Below are 13,407 nucleotides of genomic sequence, written 5' to 3'. Positions count from 1 at the left end.
TTCATGGTCTTTCTAACTATCCATGCATTGCATTTTTAGTTTGTACTTTCCAGATTGCTTTCCTCTTTATTGTTGAGAAAACCACAATAATAATTAATATTATTTACTTAGCAAAATAACAATACTGAAAATTAAATATTATTACGATAATATTTTAGTAAATACACAGTCTGATTTGAGTCGTGCTAGGCACTGTCCTAAGAAACTATTTCAGCAATATGAAATATCTCCCCAGGATTAAACAAGTCCTTTTCTAATTTAATTATTAGAGAATACATGAATTAGCAAAATTAATAATAAATCCAGCTTAATAGATAAAGAAGTAAGAAAAAATGAACAACTAATATTTTATGGGAAATATTAAAAAGAGGAAGAGGACGTGAGTTGATAAAAGAAAGGAAAGGAGGGATCTCTTTTTATTCTTGGGTTGTGTTTTCTGAAGAGGAAATGTGAGCCTATTTATAGGCTTAAATATAGACTTGCTTATGAACAAGTGTCCATCCACTTGGCAAAAAGTTACCATCAAAATAGGGACTCATCCTTATAAATTCATGTAAATTTGACAGCATTACAAAACATGCCACCATAATTTATACCAATGACACTTGGTCTTTCTTGCCAAGTGTCAAAAAAATCTTTAAAATATTACAACATTTATTTAGTATATATGAACCCACTGAATCCACAATTTATCCTTCGTGTGACATACATTCCAGTAGTATTTGCATATTACTGCCCTATTCCAAGTAGCCATATCAACTAAATTCAAACCACCTGCATAATTTAGATTTAGATTTGACATTTCCGAACAATGAATAATTGATTTGGTCCAATATTCGTGCTTCAACCTTAATAATTAAATTTTAGTTTGACAAAAAGTATAGCATATTAAATTCCAAATGAATAGTTAGTGAAATTGATTCTTGAAAAATAGAAGGTAGATGAGGACAAGGGGTGAGGAGTGGGTAGAAGCAAGGAAGTAGGAGTGGGAGAATATTTCCTTGTATGTCCCATATTTATGTTATTATTTAAATTTTGTTCCCCTTATTTTTTTTCTCTATATATGAATATTTTTTTCCTCGAAACTAACCACTTTGTATTACTGCATCAACATATTACATAGTTCAAAAGTAACTTTATTAGCATGTTCAATCCAGCTTGGGAAAAACTTCTCCCAAGAGATCTGCTTCAGCAAAGAAATAACAAAACCAGCTAAATTATGAGCTATTTTGTTCCAACCTCTAGGTATATATATAAAATCGATATGATTAAATAAGCTTGATAGCTTCCAGATGTGTTCACACATCACTTCTACCTCCCACGAAGTAGCCACTCGTTTCTAGGTCATATCAACAACATTTTTAGCATCAAACAAAATCTTCACATTCTTCCGTCCATCACTAATAGCGTGATTTATGAATATAAGACCCAACGGCTAATTGTTGCTTCTATTTTCACGCTCTTCTTTTTCTCCCTTCTTCCTGTTTGACTTTTTATTTTTATTTTCGTTAATTCTTCTTATAGGATGGATTGCAAAAAAATAATAATGATATATTAAATCTTTGGTCATTTTGAAGCAACAAAAATCAATGAAGCCATGGAGACAGAGACATGTAGATCAATTAATGACTTGGGTTTCTCCTTTGAGTGATTTTCACTTTTGTGGAAGCATATGCATCAATTCATTCAGCAACACATTAATCCATATTTCAGTAATATAAGACTTGTAACAATCGAATAATACAATAATAATTTCTTACTTAACAAAATAAAGCCTAATCCTCAAATCTAAACAAATGCAACATGTATACGTACTATATTATATTTCAAGAGGACAGGCCATATCATTGTGTGGATAACTTGTCATGTCATACTATTATAATTTAATTATACCAATCATATGCCACCAAATTATTCTTCAAAGAACATAAGTTCGTGATTAGAGATCATATCCTATCAACTTCGCATTCCTAACCCCAAAAGTTTACTATAAAATAATGGGATAGGTGGATGAGATTCCTTCGACTTTAACTAAACGCCTTAGATTTGAACCCTAAGAATAAATAAATTCTTGAGAGGAATCACTTTTCCAGAATATATATGGCGCGTGTTTGGGTTAGTCAAGCCAAAAAACTCCAGATACTAAATGGTTAAAAAGAAAAATAAAGCTAAAAAAATGTATCACCAAGAAATGTAGTGTGATGAATGAAATCCTCCCAACCATAATCAGATATCTCGGGTTTACAAATATCTTGATTCGCTTATGATCACGTTGTTTTCTTAATAATAATGTAGCTGAACTTCTCTCCATAAGTTAAAAAAAAAGGGACAAAAGATTTACAAACTACTAATTAGTTGACTGAACAAGGCATATAAATCATCGTAAGGTATATGCACAATTCATTCACAAATACATCAACCTTTAGTTCATATGTGTGTGTCTCTTTAAAGTTTTACTTTGATAAGAAATTTCTTGGTTTCCGCATGTAGTATTAGTTATGTACATCAATATTATGGATCACAAACTTTGAATTATTCTGCAACATAGTTTTGGCTTAAGAGCTTAAATTACTTTTGTAATATATGCAAATCAAACATCTTCATATTTTTTTAGTAAATAGAAGAGAATAAGAAGTTGGTTTAATACTTACCGCCCGGGTTCATGTTGACTCAACGATTACACGATATTATCATAATTATTATAAGTCATAGTTAATTAATAGATATTTTTACATTAACGTATAATTTAATCATGATAAATTAATATGATTTATTACAAACATCGAATGCAAGTAAAGTTTACCACTTTAGCTTGAATTCAAGTGTTCAATTGATAGTAACGTTAGTTTAGGCATTTGATATGAAAACATTGACAAATTCAAGGCACTTCTATATATTATATTTTCATTTTTTTCTAATTATTTCTTTCTTGAGCCGAGAGTCTATCGAAAACAGTCTTTCTACCTCTCAAGGTAGAGGTAAAGTCTGCATACATTCTATACTCTCCAGACCCTACTTGTGCGACTATACTGGATATGTTATTGTTGTTTTTTCTTTTTTATTTCCTATAAGGTGTTTGGTTGAGCAAAAATAATTTAAATTCATGTCGTATAAGCATAAAAGTTCGAACCCGAAACTTGTAATTATGGATCAAGAAACCTAACTCTCTTCCTACTACAATCTTGACGGTGATTTATTTCTCTATTGTTAAATAAGCACAAAATGAGTAAATGACAAAAATAATACTAGGTGGCAAAATAACGTGACCCCCATTACCATTTTCTAATTATTCTCTTTTTTTTTTTGTCTCCCTTATTTCTATCTCTTTGTCTGTCTCTAAATTCAAGACAAGTATTCATTTCTCATTTTTATGAGAAAAAATATCAAAGCTTTAATATTTCTAATTCATGGCATATTTTTCCTTTGAAACATTTTCCACAACATTTGTCTGATCTTTTTTTTTTTTTGAGGTGAATTTCCTAATCAATAATATGAATATTCTGACCCTTATTGATCTAGTTTATGATGATTGTAGTTGTTCTTTTTATGGAATTTTTAAATATTTATTGCACATTATCAAGAATTTTCTTGTGAAGAATGTAAATATGTGAAATTTCTGTGAAGTTGTGTTAAAGTTTGCTTTTTTTTTTTTTTCCAAGATTGTTCTGGTGGTTGATATAAATATGTGAAATTTCCTTGTTGCGTTAAAGTTTGCATTTTGTTTTTCATGATTTTTTCTTGTGGTGAATGTAAATACGTGAAATTTCCTTGTACTTGTGTTAAAGTTTGTATATTTTGAAGATTTTTCTTGTGGTGAATGTAAATATGTGAAATTTCTTTGAAGTTGTGTTAAAGTTTGCATTTTTTTATTTTCAAGATTTTTCTTGTGGTGAATGTAAATATGTGAAATTTCTTTGTTGTTGTGATAAAGTTTGCATTTTTATCAAGAATTTTCTTGGGGTTAATGTGAATATGTGGAATTTGTTTATATATTTGTGTTAAAGTTTGCATTTTCCCCCTTTGTTACCTAGATGATGATTTTAAGGAATTTTTAAAATTGTGGTGCACATTATCAAGAATTTTCTTGTGGTGAATGTTAATATGTTTATATATTTGTGTTAAAGTTTGCACCTTTTTTCCCTTTGTTTGATAAAATGAAGGACTTGTAATGTATGTGACGGAGCTAGGATTTTTAGTTTATTGGTTTTGAACCACAATCCTTCTTGTTTACTGGGATATGGATAGATTACTTATACATATGAAATAAAAAAATTAACATAAATACGAAGTTTGGGCCAAAGCCATTAGCTAAAATGGTACCTCCGCCCCCGTGTATATGTGCTTATTGAGAATACCAGGATGATGAGTTTATGGAATGAAGATATATTTTACTGAGAACAATTCTTTTGTTGTGAATGTCATGGGAAATTTATTAAGGTCTTTTAGAGTTGGCATTTTTTAATTTTGTCTGACAAATGAATGAGTTCTAGTGTATGTGTATGCACAGATTGAGAATATTCACATGGTACTTTCATTAAATGTATGAAATTTCTTCATGTTTGTGTTAACGTTTGAATTTTTTTCATCTGTTCTGCGAATTGAAGGACTTCAATGCATCTAACCGCACATATTGAGTATAGTGATTTTGTTGAACTAATAAGGATTTTAATGAGGACTCTTCAATTTTCTTCAGAATTCTCGAGTGTCCCATTTATGTTATACATCGATTAAGCATTCATCAGTTATGAATAGAGTTCTCCACGTTATGCGGAGGAACTTTCTAATTTTTATTTCGTTTTCTCGATTTCTACTTTATTCTAGTGTTCTTTGCTCTTGGGAGATGCTAATAGGAGTATCATGCGATATTAATCTCCCGTTTGCCCATCCTCAAAACAACGTTTGGTCATTCATTGGACTGAGTTTTTGAAAAATATTTTGAAGATGAGTTTCAAGTTTGAAAAAGTGGTTTTAACCAGTTTTTCAAGTGGATTTTTTTCCTCTCACAAAAGTTCAACCCCTTTTCAAGTTAAATGCATGTCCAAACACAATTCAAATTTTCAAATTTCATTTTTCAACTTTTTTTCGAATATTACATTTCTTATGTCCAAATGCCTACTAAATCAAATGATACTTGGGGTGTTATTGCATATGTTAGGTTCTAAGAATGGGCGACGAGCTTAAGAAAGCAGATAATAATATCATATCAGCTGCAGCATTTGTGGAAGGAGGAATTCAAGATGCCTGTGATGACGCCTGCAGCATTTGTCTGGAGGCTTTCAGTGACAGCGATCCTTCCACGGTGAATACTAGTACTTTTTGCACAGTATAAAACTGTTTATTAAGTATATGATTGTTGTGCTCCTTCTGGCCCTTTTTTACCGAGGCGTTAATTTGTCTAAGATATCTGGTCTCTTGTTTTTCAACAGTTAACAAGCTGCAAGCACGAGTTTCACCTCCAGTGCATCCTAGAATGGTACGCTGTTGCACAAAATCCTGCTTCTACCATCTTTATTGGTTTTGAGAATCTTTTTTTTTTTTCGTGAAGTTGATTTTGAGAATCTCAATATACTGCTCTTGACTTCTATGTTGCTCGGACTCCCCAAAAATGCTGTAGCACCCGAGTCGGGTCCTCCAAAAATAGTGTATTTTTGGAGGATCCGACAAGCATCCCTGGGGATTTTTGAAGAGTACGAGCAACATAGGCTCTTCTTATTTTGTATTCAGTAGCTTATTTGTTGTTGTCTGGCCTAAAAAAAGTCACTTGAAGATTTTAAATCCAGTGAGGAATAGAAGAAGAAACTTAAACTTGATAGCTTTTGTGACTGTCCTTTCGTGGGAAGGGGGTGGCTATCGTAAATGTGAGTTGGGATAGCAACACAGAGAAGTAAAAAAGAGTTGGCCAGTTGCAGTCTGAGTGTAAAAAGACACATTTAGTAGCAGAAGGGAAAAAAGGAGGAGGATAGGGAGATATAGGAGAATGAAAGAAAAGGATATAGGAGAATGCTCAATTCATAAAGTATTCATCAAGTGTTACTCAAGTCTTCTCAGCAAAATCATAACTATCCACTTTGTAGAATAGGAAGCCTGAATAACAATTTAAAGTTTTCTTGTAACTAAGATTAGGATCATCTCAAACTAATAAACAAAAGCTTATCTCTAACTAAAAGATAATAGTATCTCTAAGTAATAGATAAAATGTGATCTCTACATCGCACTAAGGGTGTGGCCCAGGAGCCAATGAAGTAGGTTGAGAACTATGAGGTCTGAGGTCCAAATTCCAGCAGAAGCAAAAACACTAGGTGGTTTCGATGTATCCAAGCCTCCGTGAACAGAGTTATCCAGTATTTGTGCTAGTGGAGATAATAGGTACCTCGTAGTCGAGGTGCGCACAATCTGACCCGGACACCACAATTATATAATTTTTTTATCTCTAGTTTGTTCTTAACTAAAAGATAAAGATAAGCTACATCATTCTCCCTCAGTTGGAGAAAATGTGACGCTGGTGGGTGAGATTGTTGGTATAGTTCCAAAAGACGTAGATTTACAGATCGGAATTCATCCCCGTTAGTACATGCAGCATCAAGCGATGATCCTTCAAAGGAACTATTTTTGCTTGTACCAACCATCTTATATTGGATTGAATTCCACTTATGTTTGTGTCTGGTAGTACAAGGAGTGCTATCACTAACTCTAAGAGAGATCAAGCTTTCTTATTGTCACTTCCAGTTAAATGATGAAAGATGTCGGCTGAATGATGTTGACTGGGTTTATATAATAAGTAACGAGTTCTAAAAGTGTAGCCGCTTAATGAATCAAAACCTGGTTTCTGATGCCAAAATTGATGTATCACTAGAATGGAGAAGGGATGGAGAAAGAGAGGATAGAGAGAAATAGGAGAATGAGTGTGAATAATAAGAGAGATATAAAGAGTTAGATCAATTCATAATGCAGTATCACTGATTCACTAAATATTGTATGTCTTGTTGACAAAGTACATAAGGGTTCGATTCACACAATAGGAACTCTGAACAGTCATAACGTCTGAAACAAACAAAGCTCGATTTGTAACTTAAAGACAAGGCTGCATCAAATAGATCCATATAGTATTTCTTATATTCCTCCGTCTGTATTTAGGTACATAATCAGAGTGAGTGTAGGTCTTCTTTTTCTTTTGTCCTTTTTTGTGAGTAAATGTGTAGCAATTAGCATCATGACTCGTGATTACATTGAAGTAGAGACCATTATACAAGGGTAACCATGTTACTTAGTGCAGCTATCGTTATTTCTAAAGTTGTATGATTTCTAATCTCAAAGTTTTCTTATTACAAACAAATGAACCATAGACTGAGAGGGAATGAATGGACTAGTGGTGGTAATTTTTGTGCATAAAGATAGACGTAAATAATGGTGTTGTAGAAACTGGTCTTCTTATTAGTTGTCCATAGTTTTATTTGCTAGGTTATAAAGTATTTGCATTGCTAGAATATGCATGGCAACTATCTCATTTCAGGTTGTTTCTCTCTGTAAGTTTTCCCTATTAGTTGGGAGATGTTTGATATGTTATTTTTGATGTTCACATTTTTTTTTTTTTTGGGGGGGTTAATTTTAAACTCTGTAACCCATATTCTTGTTAGTTAAAATCACTTTTCTGTAGATGAAAGCTTGTCAAACTCTTGGACCGATTTTAGTTCTGAAGTTCAAAACTTACATACATATTATTCGAGTTTATTATAATTTGTATATATTTTTTAAAACAGGCATCAGAGAAGTTCTAATTGTCCAATGTGTTGGCAGCCCCTAAGTCTGAAAGATCCTACAAGGTTCATTTTGCTTCTTTTCCCTTTCCAATTTCATAATTTTCACTTCTTTCTCATGTGATGCGTTACCTTGATATTCAATTTTGATTGACTTCCTTGATTTGGATGATATTGCAGTCAAGAATTGCTTGAGGCTGTGGAACAAGAGAGGAATATTAGGTTTAATCCGGCAAGAAATGCTACAGTATTCCGTCCTCCTACTCTGGTAAATTTGAATTTCAGCATATTTATTGTCCATCTGAGCTTGATATCCACAAGCTATAATGTTGGAGAAAATGACAAAAATGGTCCGTTATATTTGATGGTAATTGGTAGGTTCAAATAGTCCCTTAAGTAGGCGCTTAACAGTTTTGGTCCTATAATTTTTCCAAGTTAACACTTTGTCTCAGTCAAATATTTACGCACTCTGTTAGATTTGACTGGAACTATGCTGGGAACTCATATTTAGAGGTACAATTTTGTAGTCTCTGCTATTTTTAATTTATTTCTAGAGTCTGGTGTAATTTCTGCTATTTTTATATTTTTTGTATAGTGTCTAGGGAAGCTTTTTGTGTTGCATATTTTAGGATTTGATGGGACTTTCTTGGTGCTTATAGTTAAATCTTTTTTCCCCCTCCATTTGTGTCATTTTCTCTATAATGTTGCATCATCTCATTTTCTTTTGATTGCCCTCTAGTTGACCACCGGGATGAGCGAGTCTGAACTCGAAGAGCGCATTCTTCAGCATTTGGCTGCTGCTGCAGCAATGGGAAGGGGACACCATATTGGTCAACGAGAGGGCTCAAGAAATCGGTCATCTTCCCATGGCCGTCCACAATTTTTAGTGTTTTCAACTCATCCTGATCCATCTCCTGCTGCTGAATCAGATTCTGGCCGAGCTATAGCTGATCCTTCTCTTCCTATTACTGCTGTCCACAGCGACACTGATCAAAGTAATCAACTTTCTGCATCATCGTCTCGAAATGTTCGCCCCCAAACAGTCATACAAGGAATATCTGTTGGCGATAGGTACTGATGCTTTTCAATCTCCTGGCTAAACATCAACAAATGACAAAAATGATCCCTTTATGTTTGAGGATAGATTCAAAATAGTCCCTTAAGTATGCACTTAAAAAATTTGGTCCTTTAAGTTTGCCAAAAGTTAACACTTCTAGTCTCCATCAAATATTTAACAATTTATGTTTGTTAGATTTGACGGAAATAGTGGGGGGAAAAAGATTTAACCTTAAATTCCAAGAAAGTCCTATCAAAACCTAAATATGTAACACAAAAACTGCACTAGACACTAAAATGATATTAAAAAAAAATAGCAGAAATTACACCTCAAAAGATTGCACCAGACTCAACAAATAAATCAAAAATAGTAGAAACTACAAAAATTGTACCTCTAAATGTGAGTTCCCGCTACTTTTCTTTTTTCCATAGTTCCCGTCAAAACTAGCAAGCAGAGTTCGGTAATATTGAACGCAGACTACAAGTGTTAACTTTTGTCAAACTTTAAGGACCAAAACTGTTAAATGCATATTTAAGGGACTATTTTGAACCTACCCTCAAACATAAGCGGCTATGTTTATCATTTTCTTGTGTAAACTATACAATTTGCTTCTGAGCTGGAATTGTTAAATGATACACATGTTTCTCAACTCAAATTTGTCATTATCTTTTGGTTTTCTTTCATTTTAGAAGCTCTTCTAGTCCATCTTTGGCAGAAAATCAGCATACAGCAGGACCATCAGTCTTTCAGTCATTATCGGCAATGTCAATGAAGTATGAATTACTGTACTTGCTTTAATAATTCTTATTCTGTACAGAGGCACATCTAGTTATTGTTTAATAATTCTTTTTCTGTACTGAAGCACGTCTAGTTATTGTTTAGAGTGTCATTTTAGAAGCATGTTGAATATGGTTTTGCTTTCCAGGTACAGAGAATCGATCTCAAAGAGTACACGAGGGTGGAAGGAGAAATTCTTTTCTCGAAGCACTTCTATGGCAGATATTGGTTCCGAAGTTAGGAGAGAGGTTAATGCTGGAATTGCTAATGTATCTCGTATGATGGAACACCTCGAGACGCGAGAAAATCGAACGGACAATAACATAGTGGATCCTTCAAATACTGATCAGAGACATAATGATAATGTGGTTACTCATAACGGAAGCAGATTGAACGGAAATAATTCTACGACTTTTTCTGCAAGTTCAGCTCGGAATTAAGTCATTATTTAATCAGTCGCATGGCATTTGTCCTCATCGTTTCATCTTCGAAAGTAAGCAATTTATTCAGTAAGAGGCATTTTCTTCCTTCTATAGTCTTTTTATTCTTATTTTGTGTTTAAATATGCGCCCTTTGATGATTTGCCTTATCTTTTTAGTATTTTTCATGTTTTTAAAGCTCCACGCAAAGTGGCTGGAGAGTTTAAATTCTTATCCTCTGTAGTCCACTGTAGTAGGATGATTGTTTTTCATGTCTTTTGAAGTCGGGAACTGACTACTGGGATTGTGTCCAGTAGCATGTTCCCCCCTCTTTTCTTAACTGATTCATTTTTGGTAATAATACAAGTAATTTACCAAAAGCAAAATGTCCATGCAAAGAATATGTTTAAATTAAAGGTATGTATATATGAGAAGATATAGTTTGCTAGTACAAGTAAGGCATGTAGTTCAGCAGCCTCAACAACAACAACAACAACATACCCAGTATATTCCCACATGGTGGGGTCTGGGGAGGGTAGAGTGTACGCACTTGCGCAGACCTTACCCTTACCTTGGGAGGTAGGAAGGTTGTTTCCGATAGACCCTCAGCTCAAGAAAAGATAACAACAATAATAATAGGCATGTAGTTCAGTAGCCTAACTCTATTAAATCAGTTAACGGTTAAGTACGACGTCACATTTTATGATATGTTTCCTGAATGATGCTATAAGTGTCTTTTGGTATTAGGAAAGATATTGGCATGACTTATTGGCATAAGTAAGATTTGCAGTATCTTGGTTCTTGTCAATAATGCCGGATCTAGAATAGAGTAGACTATATATATGTGGAAAAAGATTAGCACATATATAAAGATCATAACTCATTGACTTGAAATCATGGATGTGATTGTGTTTTTTTGTTAACGTCCGTGTTCGGTAGAGCATATATTAGCTAATACATCCATGATTTGAAGTTCATTGATTCCCAATAATCTCAATAAAAACTTTATATGTGAAGGGGAATTGAACCCCCATCTATAAGGCCAGCTAAGCTTAAGTGGTTGATTTGAAGTTTATTGATTCCCAATAATCTCAATAAAAAGAAAACCTCTTTATATGTGAAGGGGAATTGAACCCCCATCTATAAGGCAAGCTAAGCTTAAGTGGTTTCCATTGCTGCCGCTGGACCAACATACTGTTTCGTTAAGAGGTTCCCAACAGATTTGTTAATATAAATACAAGGTCTGCGCAAAAGTTATTGGGTTCCCGGAAATGCCCACCCGGTACCCTAGATCCGCCCCTGGATGATACTAGCAAATCTTCTCGCTGTCCTTGCTATTGTTGATCATATAGAAGATGAAAAGATCTAAGTATGTTTACTGGTATTTATGAAACTTGGATGAATTATTTCTCAAAAGATGGCCTTATTTGCTGACTCTCTACATCTTAACTTGCTCCTTGTACGTGAGATTATCTCTTTTTTGTAAAAAGGATAGCCCAGTGCACGAAGCATCCTGCGTTCACGTAGGATCCGTGGAAGGGTCACACCCGAAGGGGGTGTACCCATGAGCGGATCTAGATAGAATGAAGGGGGTCCGAAAGAACCCTCTTTGTCGTAAAACTACACTGTGTATATAGGGTTAAAAGTTCTGTTTTATGTATATATATTAAATGTTGAATCCCCTAGACTCAAGCCAAAAGCTCAGCTCCACGGCAAAGGGGGTTCAAATTCTCTTATAGGACGCGGGTCCAATTCCTGCTAACCACAGTTTCTAATCTTTTTAGCTTTAGGCGTTTTTAGATTTTTTAATCTCCGCCACTGGGTGTACCATGACACAGACATTAGTGATTGATTCCTTGACTTGAACCCGTGACCTATAAGTCACACGGAGACAACTTTACCGTTGCTCTGAGGCTTCCCTTCGAGATTATTGCTTTTTTATGATGAGATTTATTCTGTTTTTCAGGTTTTTAGCTCATCATCTCCAAATATGATATGTGAGGACGACAACAACAATTACGCCTCAATCCCAAACTAGGGATGATGTACTATATTTTTCATGCCGAAGATATGTTGTCGGATCAGAACAAGGAAATGAATAGCCAGTGAAAGAGAATGTTCTTTTTCGACTACCTATAAAATTGTTTATAGTGTGTAAACATGAGTTGAATGTTGAACATTCCCTAAAATTTGGCATTTGGAGTTTGTGCTGGATGTTCCCATTATATATCATTTGAAAGTTCGATGAAATTTCTGCATTTGCAGCTTGATAACCTTCTCTTCTCTTTATAAGAGAAAGGAAGCACAAATATGTATATTGATTATACACTGAATATGTAATGCTTTACGTATTCTTCACTGTCATATTTTCTTTTTGATTTGATGCACTTGAGTCGAGGGTCTTCCGGAAATAGCCTCTCTACCTCACGAGGTTGGGGTAATGTCTGCATACAATCTACCCTCCCATACTCCACTTGTGGGATTACACTTAGGTATGTTGTTGTTTGATTATACACTTATTGAGTATCCACCGACAATGGTTACTTCTTAAACAGTCTTGAATTCTTGATCCTAGTTTGGACTCAACCTATCTCAGTTTCACTTATAGGGGGAGAAGATGATCTGCACTAATTTTGGACCCAAAAGAAAAGGGCCACAACTAAGGGCTAATGGAGTAATATTGCTATTAAATGCAAAATTCACGACCATGACAAAAGTTAGACTGTATATACAACAAGTTTAAAGTTTTTTTTTGTATATAGTGATAGATGTTGAATTTCCGTAGCGTCGTCATGAATTTACTTTTCTAATTTTTGAATCTCCGTGGAAAAAATTCCTGATTCCGCCACTAATTGGCACCATTTTCAAGCAAACCTTTCCATTTTGACATGAACTAAAAATTTAATATCATATATGCCCCTTTTTTTAAATAGGATGTCCTACTTACCATACCATTTGAGGGGGATTGGATCCTATTTACCTATACTGGAGAAGGTAGAGTTCTCTAGTACAAATAATTAAAGCATGTGGTTCAGTAGCCTAACAATCTCAATTTAATTTCATTTGCATAGAAAGTCGCACTCCTATGATACATTTCAAGAAGTGTGACTTTCTATGCAATATTGGCATAACTAAAATCCTTACTCCCTCCGGATCAAAAAAATAGTCCACTTAGCCATTTGTACACCCCATAAGAAAATACTAACTCCTAAATAAAAATAGTTAATTTGACTAAACTACCCTTAATTAAATAGACATTGGGATTTGATCATATAACACTTAATAGGGGCAAATCTGGAAAAACAAGGTTAATTCTTTCTTGATTTGATAAGTGGACATTTTTTTTTACCCAAGAAAAAAAGTCTAAGTGGACACTTTTTTTGATTCGGAGGGAGTAGTA

General features: G+C 34.0%; 1 protein-coding gene across 2 annotated transcripts; it reads left to right on the top strand.

The window, feature by feature from the left end:
* The first annotated feature begins 3,304 nt into the window (after window positions 1-3,304).
* Window positions 3,305-12,371, top strand: LOC132625951 (E3 ubiquitin-protein ligase RHF2A-like). 2 transcript variants are annotated; one of them, XM_060340625.1, is made up of 9 exons: window positions 3,305-3,470; window positions 5,156-5,299; window positions 5,427-5,473; window positions 7,758-7,820; window positions 7,935-8,022; window positions 8,494-8,825; window positions 9,504-9,584; window positions 9,737-10,081; window positions 11,974-12,371. In XM_060340625.1, the coding sequence occupies exons 2-8, from the start codon at window positions 5,165-5,167 to the stop codon at window positions 10,026-10,028; spliced, it is 1,038 nt and encodes a 345-aa protein (XP_060196608.1). In that variant the 5' UTR covers window positions 3,305-3,470; window positions 5,156-5,164; the 3' UTR covers window positions 10,029-10,081; window positions 11,974-12,371. The 2 variants fall into 2 exon arrangements, with proteins under 2 accessions (XP_060196608.1, XP_060196606.1); XM_060340623.1 differs by having other exon boundaries at window positions 3,309-3,470; window positions 9,501-9,584.
* The last annotated feature ends 1,036 nt before the right edge of the window (window positions 12,372-13,407 follow it).

Source organism: Lycium barbarum, chromosome 2 (genome assembly GCF_019175385.1).
Source record: "Lycium barbarum isolate Lr01 chromosome 2, ASM1917538v2, whole genome shotgun sequence".
NCBI lineage: Eukaryota > Viridiplantae > Streptophyta > Magnoliopsida > Solanales > Solanaceae > Lycium > Lycium barbarum.
This window is presented reverse-complemented; position numbering and strand designations above follow the sequence as displayed.

Bases quoted from the DNA above. Each gene is read 5' to 3' on its own strand.
- LOC132625951 (XM_060340623.1), top strand. From the start codon at position 5,165: ATGGGCGACGAGCTTAAGAAAGCAGATAATAATATCATATCAGCTGCA. The intron at 5,300-5,426 runs GTGAATACTAGT...GTTTTTCAACAG, and splicing joins GTGACAGCGATCCTTCCACG to TTAACAAGCTGCAAGCACGA. The intron at 8,826-9,500 runs GTACTGATGCTT...CTTTCATTTTAG, and splicing joins GGAATATCTGTTGGCGATAG to AAGCTCTTCTAGTCCATCTT.